A 27583-nucleotide genomic window follows, 5' to 3' on the forward strand; every position below is an offset into this window, starting at 1 on the left:
TATTGTACACTGCACAATGACAATAAAGTTGAATCTGAATCTGAATCTGAATCTTTGGAGAACATGGATGGGAGACCTTTCAGGCCCGAAGAAAGGGTGCCGACTAGAAACATTGACTATCCATGTTCTCCTGCCCTGCTGACATACTCTAACACCCTGTGTCTTTTTTGACTATACTCTCATTTGACAGCCTGACGAGCTGGGTGGATCCTCTTCTCCCAGGGGATTTAATGACATCCGTGTGCATCTGCCTGCCTGACTTGGGCAGAGATGCATTTTGTATTCCTGCACAAACCTTTTCTACAAGATCAAGGTGGAAGGACTCGGTTGGTTGGGTCTGGCCTTGGAACAACATGATCCCGAACCATCCTTCGCACCGAATCGATGAACTTCTCAGGTATAACAACAACAAAAAAGCGGAGAAAAGCGATTTAGCAAAAGATCAACCAAACTCTTCCTCCAGCCTTGATCCCGCCCATTAGTGACGGCAAAGGAAGTTCCGTTCCGTTCCGTGCCGATCGCCGGAAGTATTTTACCTTCTGTCCGAAAGCTGCAGTGAAATATTTTTTTAAACGAGGGGGAAGAAGGCTGAAGATTAATAAAGCAGCGCGGTGGCAGGAGGTAAAGGGAACGGTGGAAGCCAAGCTGCGTGAAGGGGCCCCGAGCTCGGGTGAGGCTGTGGGCGGCGGTGGGACGCCAGGCCCTGGCGGTGAGACGAGGAGGGTGGACTCCCCCTTATCCAACCCCTGGGACTGCTAGAGACACCCAGGCCTGGGCCACTGCTGGCACTTGGGGTCAAATATCTTGTCATTGCTTGGGGTTGCTCCCACCCTGTTACCATCGGGGGATCTGGGGAGATATCACCGTGTGTCAATGTTCAAAACGTTGCATCCCCCACCTTCTGTCCCTGGAGGGGGGGTCACCTGTGTTTATCTACCTACCATTGACCAAAGCAGGCTTGTCCCCACTGATTCAAGTGGTGACAAAAACTGAGGATGGGGGAGTGGAGTTTAGCCCTCAGCTACCAATCATCCATTCAACATTTACCTGATTATTATCTGCTTTGATCTGTTGTTTTCACACCTTACCCTTCCACATATCTACGTCTTCTTCTCCCCTGATTCTCAATCTGAAGCAGGGTCTTGACCCAAAACGTCACCCATTCCTTCGCTCTAGATATCATGCTTGACTCCCTGAGTTACTCCAGCATGTTGTGTCTATCTACGGTGTAAATCAGCATCTGCAGTTCCTTCCTACACATTAGAGTCAAGCATGGTTGTTTGTGGAAAGTGCTGGTTCTTATTATTGATGCTTAAACTTCTTGTGGTTTCCAGGTGATTAAATGATTCATTAGACACCTCAAGTAAGTCTCCTGGATCGACGGAAGGAGTGCATGGTTGCCAAGCCCCAGGATGCCAGCAGGTAAAAATAGGAACAGCTCTACCGCTCTCTGATGTCACAGAGAAAAAAAATCTTCAAATCTTCTGTACTTCTCCATATCTTTTGTGAACCTTTATTGTGAATAGTAGGTGATTGGCCTGTATTCAAGGCTTTAATACTCGGGCATTATAAAAACCTAGATTTGCAGTTTACTATGTTACCTCATTGACTGTATTAATAATGTGGGGGCTGCCTAGTGTTTTGGAGAATATGTTTGAAAAAAATGGTATTTGTAATAACTTCTGAATAGTTGAGAGAATTTGTTATTACTTCCTCCTTGAATATATTAATATGGTTGATATGTTAACTTTAATTCAAAAGATTGTTGGAACAAATGTAAGTTTTGTCCAATTGGATCTACAGGATAATTTAGTTTCTAGTTATGACAGCTTTGGCACACTTGTCTTTAGTTTTGAGTTAGTATTCTCATTGGTCCTTTGCAATGATTTTGTTTAGTGTTTTGTACTTAAAATAGTCACATAGTTTAAATACAACTGAAATTTGGAGTGACATTGCTTAATGTTATGTATGTATAGATGCAGTAAGAAATAACAATCCGTTTCAGTATTTTACAATAAATTGCAGATTATACCTGATACTGTTGCTTTTAAAAGTAATGTCCACTTACCATGTTTATAGTAAATTAACATTTAAAAAATAGCTTAAAGTAATTTTGACATGTTTATAGTAATATATGTATGGTGGCGATATGAGGCTCCTATAATCTGGTCCTGTAATCTAGAGTAAAAGTTAAATTGCTGCAGGAACTCAATGGGTCAGGGCGGTCATGGTGGCGCAGCGGTAGAGTTGCTTCCTTACAGCGAATGCAGCGCCGGAGAACCGGGTTCGATCCTGTTTACGGGTGCTGTCTGTACGGTGTTTGTACGTTCTCCCTGTGACCTGCGTGGGTTTTCTCCGAGATCTTTGGTTTCCTCCCACACTCCAAAGACGTCCAGGCATGTAGGTTAATTGGCTTGGTAAATGTAAAAATTGTCCATAGTGGGTATAGGATAGTGTTAATGGCTGGCGTGGACCCGGTGGGTGGAAGGGCTTGTTTCCGCGCTGTATCTCTTTAAACTAAACTAAAACTATGGAGGTGGATGAATGATTGAATTTTTGGGTCGAGACCCTGCATGAAGATCCCAAATGTGAACCATCCATCTGCCCACACAGATGCCACTTGACCCGCTAAGTTCATGGAATATAGAATAATACAGCACAGCAACAGGCCCTTGGGCCCATGAAGTCAGTGTCAAACATGATGCCAAATTAAACTAATCACTTCATGATCCATATCTTTCCATTCCCTGCATAGATATGTGCCGATTAAAAAGCCTCTTAAACACCATTCTTGTATCTGTTACTACTGCATTCCAGGCATATACCACTTTCTGGGTGGAAAACCTGGCCTGTACATTTCCTTTAAACTTTCCTCCTCTGGCCTTCATGGAACGCCTTCTGGTATTTGACATTTCCACCCAGAGGAAAATCATATTATGACTCTTAACTCTATACTTATTATTATTTTATAAACTTTTATTAGGTCTCCGTTCAGCCTCTGAAACTCTTGAAGAAAGCAATCCACGTTTGCCCCACCTCTCCTTGTAGCTAACACCTTCTAATCCAGGCAGCATCCTGAAAAACCTTTCTAAAGTCTCCACATTCTTCCTGTAATGGGACAACCAGAGCTGCACATAGTATTCCAAATGTGACTTAATCAAAGTCCTATAAAGCTACAATGTGACTACATAACACCTATATGCAATATCCTGACTGATGAAGGCAACCATCCCATATGCCTTCTTTACCATTGTTTTCCCTTGTATTTGACCTCCCGAAGTGCAGTAACACACTTGCCCACATAAGCTCCATCTTGGTAGTGTGGTAGAGCAGAGAGATCTAGGAGCGCAAGAACATAGTTCCCTGAAAGTGGCATTGCAGGTACATAAGAAGGCTTTTGGCATGTTGGATTTCAATCAAGGAATTGAGTATAGAAGCTGAGATTATGTTAAGTCACAAAAAGGGTCTCGACCGAAACTTCACCCATTCCTTCTCTCCAGAGATGCTGCCTGTCCTGCTGAGTTAATCCAGCTTTTTGTGTCTATTTTTGATTTTAGATGTTTAGTGTTTGAACTAAATAAGGGCGGTCACATTGGTGCAGCGTTACAGTTTCTGCCTTACAGCGAATGCAGCACAGGAGACCCGGGTTCGATCCTGACTACGGGTGCTGTCTGTACAGAGTTTGTACATTCTCCCCGTGATCTGCGTGGGTTTTCTCTGATATCTTCGGTTTCCTCTCACACGCCAAAGACGTACAGGTTTGTAGGTTAATTAGCTTGGTAAATGTAAAAATAGTCCTTAGTGGGTGTAGGATAGTGTTAATGTGCGGGGATAGCTGGTCGGTGCGGACCTGGTAGGTCAAAGGCCTGTTTCCGCGCTGTATCTCTAAAGTAAATGTTAGTCCATGATAAATAAAAAAAACAGCATTGCCTGAACTTTATTGGATGTATTACTAGATTTGTACAACCTCGGAGTGCATAGGAGTTCTGTTGTCTTCTATCCAATAATGGGGAAAGTGCAGAATATGGTTGTGTCTCAGCAAGTACAGTTATGTTTTGATCCTAATCCCGCTGAATAACAGTGGCAATTGCGTTGAATGGTACCAGACTAATAGTTGGGGGACAAAAAAGGAGAATGCCTAAGCACTCGGTGTGGTCAGGCAGCGACCACGGGGAGAGTTGCAGAGTCAGAATTTTCCTTTTCGTTTTATTCTTTGCAAATGAAATAGACATAATTTTTTTAAAATGGAGTAAAAGGTCATAATTTTATGTCTTAGGAGCAGGTGGGCAATTTGGCCTATCAAGTCTACACTATTCAATCATGGCTGAACTATCTTTCCCCCTCAACCCCATTCCCCTGCCTTCTCCCCATAACCCTTGACACATTTACTAACCAAGTATCTGTCAATCTCTGCCTTTAAAATACCCAATGACTTGGCCTCCACGGCCATCTGTGGCAGTGAATCCTACAGATTCACCACCCTCTGACTAGAGAAATTATTTCTCAACACCTATCTAAAGGTACGTCCCTTTATTCTGAAGCTATGCCCTCTGGTTCTCGACTCTCTCAGGAGTGGAAGCATCTACTCTACATTCACTATCGAGGCCTTTCACTATTTGTTGTTCAATGAAGTCCTTCCCTCTTCCTTCTAAACTCCAGTGAGTACAGTGCCAGTGCTGTCAAACGCTTATCATATGTTAACTCAATCATCCTGCATAATTCTCGCAACCTCCTCTGGACCCTCTCCAACGCCAGCACTTCCTCATATTTGGGGCCCAAAACTGCTCACAATACTCCTAATGTGGTCTGACTAGTGCCTATAAAGCCTCAGCATTACACCCTGGTTGTCTTCCTTATTCAAACTGCCTTTTCACACAATTAAAAATAAATAAATAAAAACCGGCAGTTCATTATTAAGCATGCTCTTTTAAAAACTGTGTTCTGCAGTAAAATTAAAATGAAGCAGAGTTTAGGAGCTTTGTTGATACTTTGTCCCCAAAGCCTCAGAACTAAATCGTTTTATTTCGTCGCCCATATTAAATAACAATTTAGCTAATTTCACTTTAAACTGCTATGTTCAAAGTGATTCCTCCCTGAAACTATACTAAATGAAAAGGCTGTGCTTGAACTTGGAAGGTTAATTTTTTGGTATGCTGTAAATGTAAGCTATCATGTCATTATTAGTTGTTATTCATAGGAATGCTTGCAAGAATGATTAGAAATGGCATTCCTTCATTGCAAGTGTTCAATTTGTTTCTTTGTTTGCATTTGTGTTTGTGTTACACTTGCTTTGTATAATGGTAACGGGTAGAGTAGTTTTTGATGGTTGTGACATATTCATGTTGGGAGGAATAAAACGCTGTTCAGGCACCTCTAATACATCTAAATGAGAATGCTTCTTATGACAAAAGCATTTTGCTTTAAAATTGTTTAAAAAAGCATTGTTTAAATTTTTTGTCAATTAAATGGGCGTCACGGTAGCGTTGCAGTATAGCTGCTGCCTTACAGTGCCAGAGACCCAGGTTCAATCCTGCCTATGGGTGCTGTCTGTGCGTTGTACCATGACTTGCATGGATTTTTTTCCAGGATCTCCGGTTTCCTCCCACACTCTAAAGACGTCCAAGTTTGTAGGCCAATTGGCTAGGTAAAATTGTGCATTGTCCCTTCTGTGTGTTGGATAGTGTTAGTGTGCGGGGATCGCTGGTCGGCGTGGACTCGGTGGGCCAAAGGGCTTGTTTCCGTGCTGTATCTCTAAACTAAACGAATTGCATTCTACTATCAGGACTGAAACTCCCAGCCAAAGGATGACCTTTGAAGTTCACTACATTCATTGTCTACAAGATAGAAACATAGAAAATAGGTGCAAGAGGAGGCCATTCAGCCCTTCAAGCCAGCACTGCCATTCATTGTTATCATGGCTGATCATTCACAATCAGTAACCCGTGCCTGCCTTCTCCCCATATCCCTTGATTCCGCTAGCCCCAAGAGCTCTATCTAACTCTCTTAAATTCATCCAGTAAATTGGTCTCCACTGTCTTCTGTGGCAGGGAATTCCACAAATTCACAATGGGTGAAAACGTTTTTTCTCATCTCAGTTTTAAATGGTGTTCCCTTTATTCTTAGACTGTGGCCCCTGGTTCTGGACTCCCCCAACATGGGGAAAATTTTTCCTGCATCTAGCTTGTCCAACCCTTTTATAATTTTATATGCTTCTATAAAATGCCCTTTCGTCCTTCTAAATTCCAGTGAATACAAGCCCAGTCTTTCCAATCTTTCCTCATATGACAATCCCGCCATCCCAAGGAATAACCTCGTGAACCTACGTTGCACTCCCTCAATAGCAAGGATGTCCTTCCTTAAATTAGGAGACCAAAACTGCACACAATACTCCAGATGTGGTCTCACCAGGGCCCTGTACAGCTGCAGAAGGACCCCTTTAGTCCTATACTCAAATCCTCTCGTTATGAAGGCCAACATGCCATTAGCTTTCTTCATTGCCTGTGCTACCTGCATGTTTATTTTCAATGACTGATGTACAAGGACACCCAGGTTTCGTTGCACTTCCCTTTTTCCTAATCTGACACCATTGAGATTAGGAAAAAGGGAAGTGCATGTACCATTAAACTATTTTCTAATTAATTGAGAATAAACCAATTGATACACTTTTACTAACTTATCAATAACATAAAAACTGGTTATTATGGATTAATTTCTTAACAAATACAAATTAAAATGTTCATTCCTTAATGTGTTAATCATATACATTATTAACACAATTTACAAAACAGTTAGAATTTTAGGTCCGTGCCAGCACACAGGGTGCTTATCTACCTGCTGATCGCAAATAATTTCTGAGTCAATCCGCTATGGGAATGCTGATCATAAAACCTCAGTAGCAAAGCCGTCTGATGTCACTGTTATCACATGTGGTTTGCTTGCAGAGAAAATAAACGGGAAGAACTATTGGGGAGAAAAGTTTGTATAGGTATGACTGTTAACGAAGCCAAGCTGGCCTGCTCAGAGAAATTGAGAAATATTGAAAAACTATTTTAAAATGAAGTTAAAAAATTCAACATTAAAATGTTAATGATGGCATCAGATGAAATATTAGTGGATTCGATTTAATAGAATTTTACTGAAGGTACTTGGTTAGCTTTCAACTTTATGCTGACTGCAACAGCAGCACCAACCTTTAAACTATCCAAATCATGGCTGTGTGGATATATCCGAGCCATGCATTTTAAAGTGATTTGAGGATTCAAATGGAAGTGAAAGCATTAGTGTAAGTGAGTTAATCCAATGGATGCATTTAGTTACAATTATTACATGGGTAATTTTTGAGATAATTTTTGTTTAGTTATTGTATTTTTGACATAAATTTCAATTTTTGAGGAGGCAAATGCCAAGTTTTTTGCAAACATTTTGTAGCTACTTCAGAACAAAGAAACTACTTTACTAGTTGGTAGCTGTGACCTGTACTTGTACCATGTGGAACAATCTGTTATTGAACTCCTCCAGGGGAAAGCTAAGACAGGAGAAATCATGATGAGTTGTCTTTAGCCATATAACGTACAATAACATTTTGACTAGAGGAGATAAACTCATTTTCTTTCACATTTCACAAGCCTCCTTAACAAAGTACAGATGGTATACACTAGCCATGTCCACTGGCTTTGGGGAGAAATGAATGTAATGATGCCAGTCAAGTGGACTAGTTTATCTTGGAAGTGTTGTAATAATAAATACCGAAGGACATATGAGTCTGTATAGTGGCAAATGGATTACTCTATATGAGCTATGAGACATAACAAGTTAGAATTCAATCTAAAAAAATCTTATTGAGTATTTCGACATTCAATACCTTGATAATTGTCTTTGTACCCTGGGGATCATAAATCTGATTCAAATATTCAAATATCTGATAGAAATGAAAGAAGAGGGATGCGAATAGTCAACATTTTGGGGGGAAATAGTGTAGCAATGTTACAAAATTTTGAGATTTTAAAAATCAAGTCTGTAATTTATCCCATCAGATAAAGCATAAAAAGAAGTTTAATTTGTCACCTAATTCACTTTCATATCTTCAGTATTAAAAAAGTTATGGCCATTTTCATACTCGGAAATTAGTATCTTGTTCTCTATTGCTTTTCCATTGACTTAACACAAAAGCTGTGATCGCGGACAGTCAAATGTCCATAACTTTCTTAAAAATTAAGAGAACTAAAATAAATTTTCAGTTATTATAGATTGAAGCATTCTGAAACAAATATGAAACAATCTTATTTAGATGACTTGAAATTAAAGCATATAATTAGTTAGTTACCTAATTGTAGCTAATTACAAAATTCAATTACTAGATCTAAACATCTATCAATTTCTTAAGATTAGATTAACATTTTTAAATAGCGTGTCCAAATAACATTCACACAAGAATTCACAATAAACATAATTTTTAAACCTCATTGTCATGGATTTATAGGCCAAATGGAAGGAATTTAATGTTTAATACCTGTAAATTAATGGCCATTTAAATCATCTAGCGAGTGGGTTTTTCTGGAACGCGACCATTTGGAACGTTGCGGTTTGCAGTGATTTAGACCCCCATATCTGCATGAAAAACACTGCCGGTTGGTATGGGGACTAAATCACCGTTTCGCAACTTAAAATGTGAACTAAAGGTATCTTAAGGACCACTTTTATACATAAAAATAAACCGCTTTCTTTTACCTACCTACCTGAAATCCGTCCCCGTTGTCGGGGTTGACGGCTTTAGAAGCTGATTTTAAAATTACTCCAGCACTGAACGAGTAGGGCGATTTACAAAAAAAAATAGACAGAACGCCTGTCGGAACGATTCTTCAGCAAAAGCTTGCACTCCAACCAAATATAATCCAGGACAAGGTAGGAAAAAAAACGCGTTTTAACCCCGCCCCCCCCAAAGGCGCCAAAATCGCGCACACGGCCAGTGGCAGAATTGCAACGCCGCTGAAGGAAAGTATTGTAACATATCTAAATAGTGTCTAGGCTAGAATTATTGGTCTTTGTGTATTGGAAATAACATTGCGTCTTACTGTCAATAAGAACACCTAGATCGGGTTGCTACTGATTGACCACATCCCAGTCTACAAAACCATAATACTGAATTGGCTTGTTTAGTTTAGTTTTGTCTCTAAACTCCTGGGCTTTTTCCTTGAGGCCCCCATCTATCTGCAATCAGCTTCAGACCCTCCTGACCGGCAGACCTCAGTCATTTAAAATTGATCATAACATTTATTTTGTCCTTACCCGCAACGCTGGTGCGCCTCAAAATCCTGATGTAATTCTTGATAACCATTTTTACTGTCTACAATTCCACCAATGTTCGTGTAATCTGCAAATTTACTAATCACGTAGACAAAAAGGAACTTCAGATGTTGGTTCACAAAAACTGCACACTGTGCTAGGGTCACACAGTATCTGGAAACCATGGATAGGCGATATTTAGGGTTGGGATCTTTTATTATATGGGATTATAGTAGGGGGGAAAGTTAGAAGAGAGGTGGTGCTGGGACAAAGTCTGGCAAGTGACGATGCAGGTGGGGGTGGGGTTGATTGGAAGATGGTTGGACGAAGTCCACAGGTGAAAAGACAAAAAGTGAGATGAAGAGATATGCATAGAAGAAAGGCAAAATCTGAAATCTGAGAAAGGAATATAGGTGGAGGGGGTTGGGGAGTGGAAGGAAGGGAGAAATGGGTGCACACCCAGTTAGCAACTGGGAGATCCAGCAGGCCTTGGCGGACAGAGCAGGGGTTCGGTGAAATGGTTGCCTATTCTACTTTTGGTGTAGATGTAAAGGAGGCCACATTGGGAGCACTAAATGCAGTACATGAGGTTAGGGGAGAAGTATGAATCAGGCCTTATACATTCCCATCCAAAGATAACTAACAACAATGGGCCCAGCACCGATCCCAGAAGCTCACCATTAGTTACAGGCCTCCAGTCCGTAAAGCAACCTTTCATCACCGCCCCCAGCGTCCATTAAGGTATTTATGTAGGCATACAAAGCTGGAGTAATTCAGCGGGACAGGCAGCATCTCTGGAGAGAAAGAATGGGTAACGTTTTGGGTCGCTTTTTGTGTCTTTCTTCGGTTTAAACCAGCATCTGCAGTTCCTTCTTACACAAGGCATTTCAGTATCCAGTTAGCTGGCTCTCTAGATCCCATGCGATCTAACCTTCTAGAACAGCCTCCCTATGGAACTATCAAATGCCATGATGAAGTCAGTTTGCATTACAACAGCAAGGGTTGAGTATTGTCAAGGTATGCCACCCTGGTCATTCCCTTTTCTTTCTTCTACTGGGAAAAGATACAGCAGTTTGAAGGCTTCGAAGTACTGACTTGAGAACAGTTTTTCCTACTGCTCTTAGACTCCTGAACCAATCGCCTCTTTCACGCCCCTTCCTGGAGGTGCTGCCATTCTTAACTCTTCCTCATTCGATTATTCCAATATTCTTCCTGGTTTTTTTTTTTTTTTTTTTTTAACCAATTCAGATTGCAATATTCTTCTAATTGGAGACCTCTGAACTAATTTTAATCGGTCTTTTTCTTGCAATGAATGTTGTACCCTTTATCCTCTGTGTGCACTGTGGACAGCTTGACTGGATAGCATGCAACAAAAGCTTCACAATCTACCTTGGTATACGTGACAATAATAAGCTAAACTAAAACTAAGCTATTTTGTACTTATCGTTGTATTCATCATTACTGTATGTATACCATCTACTCTAAATGGTGTACCGCAAGGCTCGGTGCTGGGTCCGCTGCTGTTTACAATATACATCAATGATTTAGATGAAGGGATTGAAAGTAACATTAGTAAATTTGCAGATAACACAAAGCTGGGTGGCAGTGTGGAGGATGCTATGATAATGCAGGGTAACTTGGACAGGTTTGGTGAGTGGGCAGATGCATTTCAGATGCAGTTTAATGTGGATAAATGTGAGGTTATCCACTTTGGTAGCAAAAACAGGAAGGCAGATTATTATCTAAATGGTGTCAAGTTGGGGAAAAGGGGAAGTACAACGGGATCTGGGGGACCTTGTTCATCAGTCAATGAAATTAAGCATGCAGGTGCAGCAGGCAGTGAAGAAAGCGAATGGCATGTTGGCCTTCATAACAAGAGGAGTTGAGTATAGGAGCAAAGAGGTCCTTCTGCAATTGTATAGGGGCCTAGTGAGACATAGTGAACGGCTGGGCTTGTATACTTTGGAGTTTAGAAGGGTGAGAGGGGATCTTATTAAAACATAGAAGATTATTAAGGATTTTGACATGCTAGAGGCAGGAAACATGTTCCCGATGTTGGGGGAGTCCAGAACCAGGGGCCACAGTTTAAGAATAAGGGGTAAGCCATTTAGAACTTAGACAAGGAAACACTTCTTCACACAGAGAGTTGTTGGTCTGTGGAATTGTCTGCCTCAGAGGGCGGTGGAGGCCGGTTCTCTGGATACTTTCAAGAGAGAGCTAGATAGGGCTCTTAAAGAAAGCGGAGTCGAGGGATATGGGGAGAAGGCAGGAACGGGGTACTGATTGGGGATGATCAGCCATGATCACATTGAATGGCGGTGCTGGCCTGAAGGGCCGAATGGCCTACTACTGCACCTATTGCCTATTGTCTACTCTGAGTTGCATGAGACAAGGAATATAATTGTACCCTGGTGTATAAATCTAATGTATATCCTACAATGTCGTAGGTATTCACATGTAATCCAGGTCACTTTTACTGTTGTTGTTTTTAACATAAATAATTTAAGTGGACACGAACCTGCAGTATCTTTTATATGGTGTTGCTTCTGTTTTGGTTCCTCTTAAAATACTGCATTATAATGAAAGAAATACGTTAATTACACAATACTTCAGCTTGGAGATACAGCATGGAATTAGACCTGGATCATCGATCACCCATTCTCTGTTTGAATGTTCCATGTTATCCTACTTTCCCACTCCATACATACTAGTGGCAATTTACTGAGGCCAATTAACACACAGACCTGCACGCCTTTTGGATGTACGTGGAAACCGGAGCACCTAGAGGAAACCCACGCGGTCGCAGGGAGAATGTGCAAATTCTGCACAGACAACACCAGAGGTCAGGATCGAACCCGGGTCTCTGGCACTGTGAGGCAGCAGCTCTGCCAGCTGCACTACTGTGCTGTCCAAAGCTGCAGCTTAATATCTTAACTTGAATAAATAAAAACATTCCTTCTAATTCGACCAATATGTATCCTTTGTACACAATCATGCTTCAATGATTTTTTCCCCCATTTCTCATCATAAAAAGACCCTGTAAAATTCAAAGTTGTCAAGTTAAAGTTGTAAATATTTTGTTGCCAATGGCTAACTTTTCACTTCAAGTTTTGATTACAGATGTGAAATGACATTGCTTCAGTTTTAAACTCCAAATTAGTGATACAAAATCTTACTATTATAGTGAGCTGATGTACAGTACATTGTTTAAAAAAAAAAGCTGTATTGACTATTATGATAGTGGAAACAACTAGTGATTTTTTTTTTAGATCAAATTTAAAATGCCTGTTGCTGTGTACCTTTACTAAATATAATACCTATTGCAAGTAGTGACAGCTTGGGGTTCAAGCAGAATGCTTTGTAACTGAAAATATAGTATTTGGCTATCCAGGGTCTTAAATGAAAAAAAGATTAACAATTGTCCATCTGCTATGACCTCAGGTTAACTCAAATCACTTGATGGTCAATGAAGCGTTTGGAAATGTAATCTGTGTTGCAATGCAGGAAATCTTGGTTTGCCCTCCATTGTATTACACCATCTGTTTTAGTTTTCATCTGTAATTAGGACATTGACTTCAAAGGGTACAGAGAAAGGTCACTAGATTAATTCTTAGTCTAAAATTTATGTAGTCTTGAATGGCGGAATGGGTTATGTGTCTTGAACTGTAGTTTAACATGCTAGTGGCGGTTTATTAATATTTATCGGATAGCATAAGGGCCAAATTACATTTATATCAAACTAGTAATTTCAACTGAGTAAATTGGCAGGGCACTATCAAGTGGAAAACGGGTTAGTCACGAACAGTAAATGTTGATTTCCTATGCTACTACTTATGCAATTGCCAAAGGGATTAAAACAAACAGCAGTTGATTTTCTATCCTGATTGGCCTGGGTTTAATTTTGTTTTCCACCTTCACGAGGTAGAGTAATGCCCCTGTCCCACTTAGGAAACCTGAATGGAAACCTGAACGGAAACCTCTGGAGACTTTGCGCCCCACCCAAGGTTTCCGTGCAGTTCCGGAGGATTTTGTCAGTCTCCCTACCTGCTTCCACCACCTGCAACCGCCGGGAACCGCACGGAAACCTTGGGTGGGGCGCAAAGTCTCCGGAGGTTTCCGTTCAGGTTTCCAAGTGGGACAGGGGCATAATAATAATAATAAATTTTATTTAATGGGCGCCTTTCATACATCTCAAGGACACCTTACATAGTAATCGGAATAAAAACATATAATCGGAGTAAAACAAATAATTAAAGACATCACAGTGACACAAATTAAAAACAGAATTCAATCCAAAAACAGAAAATCAAAAACACAGTGTGAAGAGAGAGCAGCGGCAACCAAATCGTGCCAGCGTTCACTCTCTCTTCACGGCAGCCATCTTGGACACAGACCTACAGGACTACAATTAGACAAAAAAATAAAAATCATCCCCCCACAGTGGGTAGCACTGTGGAGGAAGGCACAATGTCCAGTCCCCACCCCATGTTCACCCCAAAGTCAGGCCTATTGAGGCCACCGCAATTGCCTGTACGGAGGCCCGATGTTCCTGGCCGTTCTCACCGGGTGGTCTTGCCCCGGCGTCGGGAGAGTCCTTTCGGCGGCTGGGCCACTTGGAACGGCCGCTTCCTGGTTGGAGCCCGCGGCTGCCGAAGCCGACAAGGCCGCGCCGGTTTGGCGCTCCTAGGCTCCAGATGGAAAAAGTCGGCGCCCGCTCTCCTCACTGCCGCCTTGCCGCCTCTACGCACGCCGCCTATCATAATAGATGTGATAGTATAAGGTATAATAATAGCCTAGAGTAGCCTGAATGTTGCTGAAGGTGTTGATCACAGATTCGCATGTTCACATATTTGTAACTAGATGTCATAACCTGAGACCTGAGAAACATTTAGAGATGCTAAATGTAACAATATCAAAAATAATGGCAGTTTAAATGGATGTTGGTATTTCGGAGCACGGACTAGATGCCAAATGTTTAAAGTACCTTTGAAATCAAGAAGAGTAAGGAAGGAAAATGTAGACGCAAGGAACTGCGGGTGCTGGTTTACTAAAAAAGACGAGTGCTGGAGTAATTCAGCAGTAACATCTCTGAAGAGCATGGATAGACAACTGTGTAGGAAGGAACTGCAGATTCAATTCAATTCAACTTTAATGTCATTGCACAAATACTGAGTATCGGTACAACGAAATGCAGTTTTGCGTCAGTCCGTAGTAGTGCAATATAGAAATTTTTTTTAAAAAGTGGATACAGAACAATAGAAAATGCAGAATAATTAAACAATGGGGACGGAGGGACCGGAGGAATCTATCGGCGGGATACAAAATGCTGGAGTAACTCAGTGGGACAGGCAGGATCTCTGGAGAGAAAGAATGGGTGACGTTTTGGGTCAAGACCCTTGAAGAGATGTTGCCTGTCCCACTGAGTTACCCCAACATTTTGTGTCTATGGATAGGCAATTGTTCGACTTTGAAGAAGGGTCCCATCTGTAACGTCACCTATCCATGTTCTCCAAAGATGCTGCGTGATCTGCTGACTTGCTCTAATACTGTGTGTCTTAAAATTCTTAAATTCTTAAAATAAATTATTTAAATGACTTTCCAATGCATTGCTGAAGTTGGAAGTGCAGTCTTCTCAATGGGCATTTATTCACCCAAAGTAAACATTTTGTTGCATTTGAATCCCTTTAAATTATTAGTCCATTTACATTTTCAACCCAACAAAAGCACACAAAATATTGTGCTTAATTCAACCTAATTTAAGATCAGCATTACCTTGTAGTGCCTGGGTGCAGTATTGATCATTAATTAACAAATCAGTTCAAGTTTGAATTTATAATAGCAGAATTGATAAAGACCAACCATTTGATGTGTTGTATTTTGACTTTGGGAACGGCTTTCATAAGGTGTTGTACAAAAGCTTTAGTGAAAATAGTAGTGTACAGAATTAGTACATCATTATCTACTGTTAAAATAACGGTACGGTTTAACGATTGGTGAAAATTTAGGGCTGAAATAAACAGATCCTTTTTTGGATTTGGAGGCTATGAATCTCCATCAGTAAATTGGATCAGTGAATCAAGATCAACACTAAATGCTGGGGTGACTCAGCGGGGCAGGCAGAATTGCTGGAGAGAAGGAATGGATGATGTTTCGGGTCAAGACCCTTCTTCAAGAGTAGAATGTAACAGATGGTGAACTAATATGGAAGAATATGCAGTTATTCACTTTGCTAGTAAACAAAAACAGGTTGTGTATATAAATGTGTAGGAAGGAACTGCAGATGCTGGTTTGAACCGAAGATAGACACAAAAAGCTGTAGTAACTCAGAAAAGGAATGGGTGACGTTTTGGGTTGAGACCCTTCTTCAGACCATCCGAAGAAGGATCACGGCCCAAAACGTCACCCATGCCTTCTCTCCAGAGATGCTGTTTGTCCTGCTGAGTTACTCCAGCTTTTTGTGTCTATCTTCGACATCTTTGTGTATATAAATGATGAGCAATTGAATGGTGTTTGTGATCAAATGAAATGAATCACTATCTGAAAAAGGCAGTGTTAAATAGATTATGTCAGCTAAAATTGAGTTGTTAGCGAAATTAGTTGCAATGCATGCCAAACCTTGCTCAGGTAAACAACTAGGCGTGTTGGAAGAATGCTTAGGCTGTCTTTGAAGGACCGGTAAATCATGAGACCACCTGCGGGGTCATTAAGATAACCATTTGCCTTCCCAGAGACATTTGAGACTAGCTTGGCGTCTGATACGACAAATAACTTGCGTTATTTTGGCACAAGGATAGTTAGTTTTGAAACCCGTTCTTGTATTAGTGAGACTTGTTGCTTTATTAATAATTCTCCTGTATTTGCTTTAATAAATAAAGTTGTTCATACTCTTCAATATGTTCTTCCTCCATTTGTTGATCTGAATCCTTGAAACCACTCCAGGAATGAGTGTGTTAACCAGGGCTCTCACTTAACTTTTTCACACTGTTGCCAGCCGGGCAACCCAGGCAGCTTTTTAGGTTGCCAAATGACAGTTTAGGTGGTCATTTAAGACGGCTTGCATGACGCGTGTGATAATGTGCTCGGATGAAGTGCAGTCAAGAGCAATTATGCTCAATGAAGCATTCGCATATTATTTCACCTTCAAATAAAGTCACAAACTAAACATATTCACCAATCAAGACATGATATATACCACAATGACATGAAGCAAAATTATAATACAGTATATACAGTATCTGAACTCTTTTTACATGTAGCAATGAATGCAATTTCTATTATTTCTTTCCACTTCCAAACAAAAATGTGATTGGATTATTCAGCGTATGATCAACCTCGGTGAGACCAAGCGCAGGCTTGGCGATCGCTTCGCACAACACCTGCACTCAGTTTGCAATAACCAACCTGATCTCCCGGTGGCTCAGCAATTCAACTCCCCCTCCCATTCCGAATCTGACCTTTCTGTCCTGGGCCTCCTCCATGGCCAGAGTGAGGCCCACCGTAAATTGGAGGAGCAGTACCTCATATTTTGCTTGGGCAGTTTACACCCCAGCGGTATGAACATTGACTTCTCCAATTTCAGGTAGTCCCTGCTTTCTCCTCCCTTTCCCAGCTCTCCCTCAGCCCACAGTCTCCGCCACTTCCTTTCTTCTTCCCGCCCCCCTTACCCTCATCAGTCTGAAGAAGGGTCTCGACCCGAAATGTCGCCTATTTCCTTTGCTCCATAGATGGTGCCTCACCCGCTGAGTTTCTCCAGCATTTTTGTCTACCCATTCACACAAGTTCTGTTATCCCACTTTCCTCACCCACTCCCTACACATTAGGGGCAATTTTACAGAGACAAGTTAACCTACAAAGCCAATGCGTCTCTGGGATGCAGTAGGAAACCCACACGCTTACAGGGAGAATGTGAAAATTCAACACAGACAGTGCCCGAGGACAGTGCCCGAGGACACACACACAAAACATTGTTTACAGAGTACTATGTTCACATATTCTGTTGTGCTGCTGGAAGTAAGGATTTCATTGTTCTAACTGGGATGTGAGAATAAAACACTCTTGACTTATGTCGCTAATGTGTGGGATAGAACTAGTGTACGGGTGATCGACGGTCGGCATGGACTCGGTGGGCCGAAGGGCCTGTTTCCACGTTGTATCTTTAAATTAAACTAAAAACACTAAAACCAGAAGAAATCTAAAGGAGGGTCTCTACCCGAAACGTCACCCAATTTTTTCTATCCAGAGATGCTTGCTGGTCCATGGAGTTCCCCCGCACATTTAAAGCATGGAATAGTCTTCACCCTACCATGGTTACCCAAACCAGACGCAAGTAAATTTAAGGTAGCTCTTTTTTCCCAAGAACTCTTTTTTACTTAAGTCAAAATCATAAGAGAGTTTTATTGTCATGTGTCCCAGATAGGACATTTAAATTCTTGCTTGCTGCAGCACAACAGAATATGTAAACATAATACAGTACAGGAGATAAAAGTTCAATGTGTCTATATACCATAGACCATATATATACACAATAAATAAATAGATAAAGCACAATAGGCTGTTATTTTTCAGAGTTTTGAGTTTGGTAGGGGAGGGTCCACTCCAGTTTAAATTCCATTTGGATTATTTTCGTAGGACCAGGAAACCAAGAATAAAGAGTTACTCCAGGGAGTGATTCTGCGTTGGTTTTCAGCGGTCGCGGCGAGGCGGCGATCGGACAGCAATGGCGGGCAGATCTCCCACAATGCAAAGTGAAGGAGAAAGTGCCCGCCGCCAACCAGTTGCCGTGGCAGTGCGCATGTGCAGGGTGGAAAATGCGCACAACCACGGCCGATGATGTGCTGGCCGTGGTTGTGCGCATGTGCAAGGCGGCCGGCCATGCCGGCGGATGAGGAGTGGGCGGAGAGCAGAGAGCCGGCAGCCCGGATACGGTTACGGATGGCGGGCGGAGACGGAGTGTGACACAGAGAGAGATAGAGAGGGAGCCCACTCAGAGTTGAACGCTAGATGTCCCGGGTGCTTACTAAGCTGGGCAAACTGGCACTGCTTTTAGGTTGCCCGACGGGACTTTAGGTCGCCATTGGCACCCGAGCAACCGTTAATTTCGAGCCCTGTTAACTTATGATGAGCGTTTGATGGCACTGGGCCTGTACTTGCTGGAGTTTAGAAGAATGAGGGGGGACCTCATTGAAACGTACCGAATAGTCAAAGGCTTGGATAGAGTGGATGTGGAGAGGATGTTTCCACTAGTGGGAGAGTCTAGGACTAAAGGTCATCGCCGTAGAATTAAAGGACGTTCCTTTAGAAAGGAGACGAGAGGTGGTGAATCTGTGGAATTCTTTGCCACAGAAGGCTGTGGATGCCAAGACAATAGATATTCTTAAGGCAGAGATAGATAGATTCTTGATTAGTACAGGTGTCGGGGGTTATGGGGAGAAGGCAGGATAATGGGGTTAGGAGGGAGAGTTAGATCAGCCATGATTGAATGGTGGGGTAGACCTGATGGGCCGAATGGCCTAATTCTGCTCCTATTACTTATGACCTTATGAACTTGTTTTATATTTTATTACACACCCTAATATGTAGGTACAGCAACCAATCAGAAAGCAAAGTATTACAAGAGGGTTTGAGTATAATGGAGTATAATGGAGATAGCTGACTGCAATTGTACATGGAATTGTATGTGGAATATTATATACTTGGCAAAGATATACATGATTAAGTACAAAGATATACATGATTAAGTACAGTGAATGTTCATTAGATCAATTCCTCGGGTATCAGTGTTAACCTATAAATGATGATTTTATAGCGTTTGGGGCTATATCCTAGAGAGATAGTCCAATTGAAATTTACAGAATTTTTACAGGCCATGAGATGTGAATTTCATGGTTCCCTTGGGTATCTGAAAATAGTCGTAACTGTTTCAAAACAAGTGTTTGGTCATTCAGAACAAAGGTGAGAACAATTGCTTCATCCAGAAGGTAGTGAATATTTGTACTGATGATAAATGTCAGGAAAGTGCAATAATGAAAGTGAGGAAAAACTCTGAGAGGATATGTTTTGGAATATATGGAATATATGGAAAATAATTAATCAGTTTGGCTTTGGTCTTTGTTGAATATTGGCTGCAAAGTAAAGTGAATTTCCCAGTAGAATATTATGTTTTATAAAACCACAATTGATCTCAATTCTAATAATCCAAATAAGAAAGAACCAAAATATCATGTACCCTGAAAATCTGATATACAAACAGAAAATATTGAAAATATACAGCAAATCAGGCAGCATTGGTGGTGAGTGAAACGGTTCACTTTTCCACTGATTTCATTAGACATGAACAAATAATCTTAGACGTATGAAATTGAGTATAATATGATAAAACGACTGGTATTCAATACAAATACCCAGGTATATACGTATTAAAAGATTGGAGGTAGTGGGGGAAAAAAAACCTTAAATCGAATTGAAAGAGGACATGGCTTAGGAGGCAAAATATATTTGAAGACATGGATACTATGAATTTCAAATTACTTAAGTGAATTAACAAAATGGTGCAAATGGGGAAATGAGCATTCAACATTTATCCTTTGCGCAGCAGCGCCAAAATTATAATTATCTGCTTATACTGTATTATGTAACAGTGAATTAAATTGAAAAATAATTTTGTTGTATTTGGCAGTGTTGAAGTACTGGGACACCAAGATACAGTGCAGGTGGTTAAATGTACAGGGTGAATTATTTTGAGAGAAAAGGATATTATGGTAAGAATTGAAATTGGGAGGCATAAATTGTGAAGATAATGAGAGTTGATATGATGACTATTGAGCCAAAACAATTTAATAAATATGACATCATGAATCAGTACGTATTATTTTTGGATTAGATGTATGGCAGTGTTTTATATGGAGACACACTAAACTGCAAATGCTGGTGCCTTGAGCAAAGCACGAAGTGCTGGAGGAACCAATTGGGTCAGGCAACATCTGTGGAGGAAATGCATGGTTAACTTTTCACCTTGGAACCCTTCAGACTGAATTTTGGACAGGATTTTAGACAAGTTGGAATTTTAAGACTAAAATGGGGTTTTGAACTTGTAAGAGCAGTCCTGGTCCTCCTCCAATATCAGAGTGAGGTCCAACGCAAATCGGAGGAACAGCATTTCATATTTCGCTTGGGAAACTTACACCCCTGCGGTATGAACATTGACCTCTAAATTCAAGTAACCTTTGCTTTTCTCTCTCTCTCTATTCCCTCCCCTTCCCAGTTTTCCGACCAGTCATACTGTTTCCGACTACATTTTATCTCTGTTTGCTTTGTTCTTGTTATTTTCTCCCAGCTAACAATGATATATTCTACGTTCCTTTAACTTCATTCCCTTTGCCCTTTGCCCTATTTTCACACTTTACTCTTCCTTATCTATGTATCTCTCTCTCCCCTGGCATCAGTCTGAAGAAGGGTTTCGACCTGAAACATCACCCATTCCTTCTTTCCAGAGATGCTCTCTGTCCTACTGAGTTACTCCAGCACTTTGTGCCTATCGTCGGCTTAAACCAGCATCTGTAGTTCCTTCCTACATGAAGCAGATTTGAAGATTGAATTATATTAAAGAGTGAAGATAACGGAAGAGTTGGAGAATTTTGCGAGGACAGAAGTAAGGTTTCTCTTCTGAAATGGATAAGTTTTGGGTCTTGAATTGGGCACCAGACAGAATAAAAAGATGCATGCAGTCTTTATCAGCCAGGTCAACGTTTGGGGAGAAAGATGGAATAATTGGCTGGGTAGTAGTTCAGAAGTGACTTGGCTTTGCAGTGACAAGTTCAAGTCCTGTTTAGGGATGGTTGCACATTGGACATAGCCAATGTAGGAATCGAAGATGATTGAGTTGAATTAAATTTCCTTTATTGTCATTCAAACAAGTTTGAACGAAATTTTGTACCATGCAATCATGACAGAAAAAAGCAACAAAACACACAATTAACACAAACATCCATCACAGTGAATCTCTAAGCACCTCCTCACTGTGATGGAAGCAAAAAGTCTTATCTCTTCCTTGCTTGTTCTCCTGTGGTCAGGCGTCAAGGCGATCGAGGCTCTCGATGTTGAAGCCCCCACCAGTTGATGGTAAATCCCGCGGCCGAATTTAAGCTCCGCGAACGTGCCGATTCAAACTCAGCGATTCGGGGTGGACGTAGCTGCTGTTGCGGGAGCTCCCGAAAATCGGTCACCAACCAGGGACCTGCGAGCTCCCAATGTTACCTTCTGAAGCTCTGAAGTCGGTTGCAGCCACAACGCCACCATAGCCTCCGAAATCAGCCAGCTGATGGTGAGTCCACAGGCTCTACCACCGGAGCACCCAAGGTCGATTCCAGTTGGAGGCCGCCAGCTCCACGATATTAGGCCTCAGTGCAGACGGAGACAATGTAAAAGGTTGCATCCCCGTTGAAGGAAGAGATTAAAAAAAAGTTTTCCCCCACCCCCCCACATATACACAACTAAAAATAGACTAAAACATACATCTAACAAGGCAAAAATAAAATAAAAAGAAGGAAGACAGACGGACTGCAGGCGAGCTGCAGCTGCTTGGGCAGCACCACCACTTACGGATGAGGATGAACCTGTTCTCTTTTTGGTCATTAGCAACTCAGAAACAAATCATATAAAATGTTCATGGAGATTTACACCAGCTTTTATATCATTGATCATCGGGCAAGGGATGGGGATGGTGATTCCAACTTGTAACATCGGAGTAGCATAAGGGTTCACGGAAAGTAACCGTTACATAGGTCGGGGAGAGCCTGTACTTCCAGTATCTGATCAAAATGATAATTCTCCTGTAAAACAGACTGTTCTGCACAAGAAAGGGTATTGTATTAGAGTAGAGACGCAAGGAACTGCAGAAGTTGGAATAATGAGCAAAACGCAAAGTGCTGGAGTAACTCAGTCGAACGGGCAGCATCTGTGGAGGGAATAGGTAGGCAGTGTTTCAGGTCAGGACCCTTCTGAGAATGCACTTAAAAGTCTTCGTGTTACAGACAGGAACAATCTGACTTTTAAATTCGCTTAGTTCCGTTAAATTTATTGACGTAGACATTTTGGCAAAGAAATTAGGTAAATTTACATCTCCCATTCCCAGTATTAAAAGCATAGCAATAATTTACATGCAGATTGCCTCACTTTAAAACAAAATTATTAATGAAAATAATTAATATATAGATTTTGCAACATGCTTCTCGTTAACTCTTTCCTGTGCTGTACTGTTCTATGTTCTATGTATTAAAGAAGATGTTTTCAAACTAATCGTATAAATTGTCCTTGGTACTGACATTAATTTGTCTTCTCTTGCCCAAGATGATTATAATTCCGCAATGTGGGTGAACAAATACCGCCCCTAATAGTACTTTTAATACTAATGCTACTAAATATCAGCAAGAGCCCAATTCCTGTATTTTATAAATTAATACATTTTATTATTTTGTAAATGCTTGCTTATTCTGAGGCTAAATTTGTTTCATTAAATGAACTATTTCACCTATTGAATCTTAAGTCTGATCACTTGAGAATTGTGCAAATGAGTTTCCATGATGTTGTCATAATCTATGTTAACATTTCTTCAGGAAAATGCATTTACTTTTTAACAAAGTAGGTGCCAGTAAATTATTTGGTTTCTTTCTGCATGTTACAGACCTATTGGAATGATTGGTTCACAATGGTTTTAGTTATCTACACATCTGATCTATTGAACTATATTTGCTCTTTATGTCAAAGTTGCTCTCTATTATATTGGCATACGTTAAGCATTTATCTTTCTTCATTAAAAATAAACATTTTGAAGAATTCCTAACCTCTAATCATGTTGATTGGTTATGCAGTGATTTATGAACTTTATGATACATCTATGAAACTCTATTAACTAATTCTTGGCGTGCTTTTTAAGATCTTGTTTTTTGTCTTGTGTGCATAAATGTTATATTTCATGTATTTCCTCTGTTGATTTTAAAGGCACAATATTAATGTAAAAAACCCATAGTAAATTGCTTATCTTTAGTGGACACATTTTATTATTCCCTACAATTCATCATGCAGGCTTTCCAATCTATTCCAGTTAATCTTTAATTATACCAGAGGAGTATGTTGCCTTTTTTTTTAAAATCTATAGAGATCATGAAATGGTGAATAATTTATGGTTGTTCAGGGAATACAAACATTGCTGGCATTTAATTTCCTAGGTGGCTGAGATTACAAGATTTGTTTAATTAGTCCATTCAAATTCTGTTAAATTTTAAAACAAAATTTCACCATTTGATGAATATATATACATAAAATACAATTAAATCAGAAACCTTTGTTCATTTTGAAATTTCGATTGATGTCATACTGGACTAAATGATTTGTATTATTCTGGTGCTGAGAGCTCTTCTAATGTAAAAGCTAATCACTATAACTTTTTAAAATCTCGTATTCCCAGTCTTGACATTCTGTTTGTATAGCTGTTGACCATCCTTGATTTTAATTAGTAGCTAGTTTATTTGATATCAATTCGTCTAGTGTTACTGTAAATGGAATCCAAAGATCATCTGTCTGATTATGGGTGTACAATTCTGTAGGTGCAGTGAAATCTAAGTCTTAAGTCTGAAGCTGCAGAGTGCACAGGATGCGAAGGTATATTCAGGTACCAAGAGCTGAACCAGAACAAGTCTACAGGTTTAACACTGGGTGGGAACCAAGACCCTTGCTGTCCTGTGGTAAGTTAGAATAAAGTATATTATCTGTTTTATTGTTTGTCTGGAAGAATGTAATGTATTTTCTTGGGTACAAATTTATTGGCCTCCCTTTTAAATGATCAATAACTTCTAGATCAGTTTACAACATTTTATAGACTTTCTTATGATGCAGGAAAGAAAGATTCGGTGTACTATAGACGGCAGTGTGTTGCTCTCCAAGTTCAGAAACTCCAGAGAAACTACAAAAGTTATTTTGTTTCTCAAAAATTTACCGATGTATTACCAAATGTTTAGAGAGTCAAATGCGGATCTAGATAACTTTTAATAGATGCCATATTTTGTATTCTAAAACAGATAGTTTTTTATTTAATGTTTACATAATACAGTGCCCTTCATAATGTTTGGGAAAAAGAACTATAATTTATTTATTTGCCTCTGTACTCCACAATTTGAGATTTGTAATAGAAAAAAAATCACATGTGGTTAAAGTGCACATTGTCAGATTTTAATAAAAGGCCATTTTTATAAATTTGGCTTCACCATGTAGAAATTACAGCAGTGTTTATGCATAGTCCCTGTTCTCCCTCTCCCCCCCCCCCCCCCCCCCCCCCCCCCCCCATTTCTGGGCACCATAATGTTTGTGACACAGCAATGTCATGTAAATTATAGTAGTCATGTTTAGTATTTTGTTGCATATCCTTTGCATGCAATGACTGCTTGAAGTTTGCGATTCATGGACATCAGCAGTTGCTGGGTGACTTCTCTGGTGATTCTCTGCCAGACCTGTATTGCAGTCATCTTTAGCTTATGCTTGTTTTGGGGGCTAATCTCCCTCAGTTTTCTCTTCAGCATATAAAAGGCATGCTCAATTGGGTTCAGATCGGCCACTCAAGAATTGACTATTTTTTAGCTTTGAAAAACTCATTTGTTGCTTTAGCAGTATGCTTGGAATCATTGTCTTGTTTTGAGGCATTTGTTTGAACTTGAGCAGATAGGATGTGTCTATACACTTCAGAATTCATAAAGCTACAACCATCAGCAGTTGTATCATCAATGAAGATAAGTGAGCCAGTGCCTTCAGCAGCCATACATGCCCAGGCCATTACACCCCCCATCCACCACCGTTGAACAATTCCTTCTCTCCTCCATGCTTCACTAGGTTAACATAATCTATTGCACCTTTTCTATTAACATTTGTAATCAGTACTCTGTTATTTCAGTTTGAAATATTTTTGCTCAATTTTGTAAGTACATCTCTTCCCTTTTCCATTTTTCCAACTTGGTATTGGTATTTTTTCATCCTCTTTTGTCTATGCATTAATAGCATGAGTAGATTTTTTAAAATCTTTGGCTTCAGTTTTATTCTTAATTTTGTTTATCTGTGGCATGTCCTTCCTCGTTGGTTTGCTCATCATTTTTAGTCCAATATTTTTTTGGTTGGATGCAATTGGTCATTACTGAATGTTTATACTACTTATTCAGTAATTGCATTTGTAATTGTAATTCATTTATTCGCAAAGTATGTAAACATACAAGGAATTTGATTTGCTAACAGTCATACAAAAAAGCAACAAGATACATAATCACATAAAAATTAACCATAGAGGTCTGTTAGTAATATTTTGTTTTCAACTATTTCAATTCTTACGGGTAGCTATTGTACTTAATTACCAGTGACTGCTGTTATTTAAATATGTGCTATGTCAGTTATTCTTGAAATTTTGTTAATTACTATATACGAAACATATGTTGAATACATTTTGTACTAACCCAAGAGTGCAATGTGTCATTTACCACAGCTCAAATTATTTTGGAGATGTTCTTTTGCATTCAGTTTTATTTCTAGATAAACCAGTGCATCAGTTTACCTCCAAATATAAGTGCATCCAGTGCATCAGTTTACCAAATATAAATCTATTTACAATTGTTTGGGTGCTCTATTACTCGTTATATTAAACTGATTTTTATGTTAAAATTATCTGAACGTTATCAAGGCAACATTTGTTTCCTCCCATTTTTAAATGGTGCTCAGTCAGTTGGAACATTTGATTTTCAGCTAGATCAGATTTTTTTGTGCTGCTGATTGGATCTCTCAATGCAGAAAAAGTGTTCTTGGCAGTATTTCTCTCTATTCTCCATTATCTTTCCATCCGGTGTCATGTTGTGATGAATTTAGGACCAGGAGATGAAAGGAATTGTGTCAAAGACGCTGCGATACATGAGAATTGTGAAAGTTGATATTCTACCTCTCATTGTCCCTCCCATTTTACTACAATATTTGAATATCTTCACTGTAAAAGTGGGAGAACCAGGATACGAATATAAATGGAAATGTTCTTTCAGATCATGAATGATCTTAACTCCATTCGCTGCATTTTTTTTTCTCTTTTCCTCAAAACCCTTAATTCGCTGATGATCTGATAATTTGACTCCAAAGCAAGTATGAAAACGAGCACTAAAACAGTACTCGTCTCACCAAAGAGCTGCTCAGATGTAGCAAAGCTTACTAATTCTTGTAATCAATTCCCCTTACAATAATGACATACTCCATTTGTCTTCCTAATTCTTTATTGAACCTACATGCCAATTCCACAAATTTCTGTTTTGTGATTCTCTTAGAATATATCCATTAATTATATTGCAATTAGATGAATCGCAAAGCACACGATTCGACTCCAGAGCTTTTCAATTTTTCATTGCTCACTTATCCTTTTTTATATGAAATGTTAAGCTTGAGACTGACATTATCTTTAGTGCAACTGAATTCAATGTCAGTATCGAACCAGAATTTCATCTAAGACCACCCTTGCTCTGGCAATGACAAAACTATGATTTCATGTCATTGTGCAGTTGAAAACTTGAGTTCCTCAACAATGTTTTGGACTTTGCCAATTGGCATCTTTGTTTCTCACCGACTTATGTGATAATTGCATAATGCTGACCTTTAAAAAAAATTGAAGATTTTTTTGAAATTCAACATATTTTACTGATGTGTGCTTCTTACAATCATCCGTATTCTTTTTCAAGGTAATATTTAAAGTTTTTACTGAAATATTTTATGTTAAGACATGAAAATAATAAGATATTTTCCCTCCAATTTTCTGTTCTGATTCTGATTAATTATAAGCATCTGCATACAAAGTATAATTATATTACTTTTTATGATGTCAGGATCACCTTTTGTCTACCTTCCCATAATCCATATCCCTCCATTCCCTGCATATCCATATGCTAATCCAAAACTTAAATGCCGCTATCATTTCTGCCTCCACCACCACCGCTCACAGTGTGTTCCAGGCACTTACCACCCACTGTCCACCCACTGTGTAGTAAAAATAATTGTCCTATACACCTCTAAATTTGCCCCTCCCACCTTAAAGCCATGCCATCAAGTATTTGATCTTTCCATCCCTGAAAAAAGATTCTGACTGTCTACCCTACATATGCCTCATAATTTGAGATACTTCTATCAGGTGACTCTGGTTTTCTCTTGAATGCCAGAGATTGCATTCAAGTCTGTCCATCCTCTCCCTGTAGCCAGTACCCCATAATCCAGGCATCATTTTGGTAAACCTCCTCTGTAC

General features: G+C 39.9%; 1 protein-coding gene across 5 annotated transcripts in view; it reads left to right on the forward strand.

Annotated features, from left to right (window-relative positions):
• Positions 1-266: 266 nt before the first annotated feature.
• efr3a (EFR3 homolog A) overlaps positions 267-27583 on the forward strand; it is a 128679-nt gene continuing 101362 nt past the window's right edge. For 2 of the 5 annotated variants that reach the window (XM_033019661.1, XM_033019663.1), the window contains exons 1-3: positions 495-621; positions 1335-1422; positions 23883-24020. In XM_033019661.1, coding sequence (XP_032875552.1) covers positions 23930-24020 — 91 coding nt within the window. In that variant the 5' untranslated portion in view covers positions 495-621; positions 1335-1422; positions 23883-23929. Of the gene's footprint in view, positions 398-494; positions 622-1334; positions 1423-23882; positions 24021-27583 lie in introns of those variants that run through there. The other 3 variants (XM_033019662.1, XM_033019665.1, XM_033019664.1) reach the window with 3 other exon arrangements.

This window comes from Amblyraja radiata, chromosome 4 (assembly GCF_010909765.2).
Source record: "Amblyraja radiata isolate CabotCenter1 chromosome 4, sAmbRad1.1.pri, whole genome shotgun sequence".
In the NCBI taxonomy this organism is placed as follows: domain Eukaryota; kingdom Metazoa; phylum Chordata; class Chondrichthyes; order Rajiformes; family Rajidae; genus Amblyraja; species Amblyraja radiata.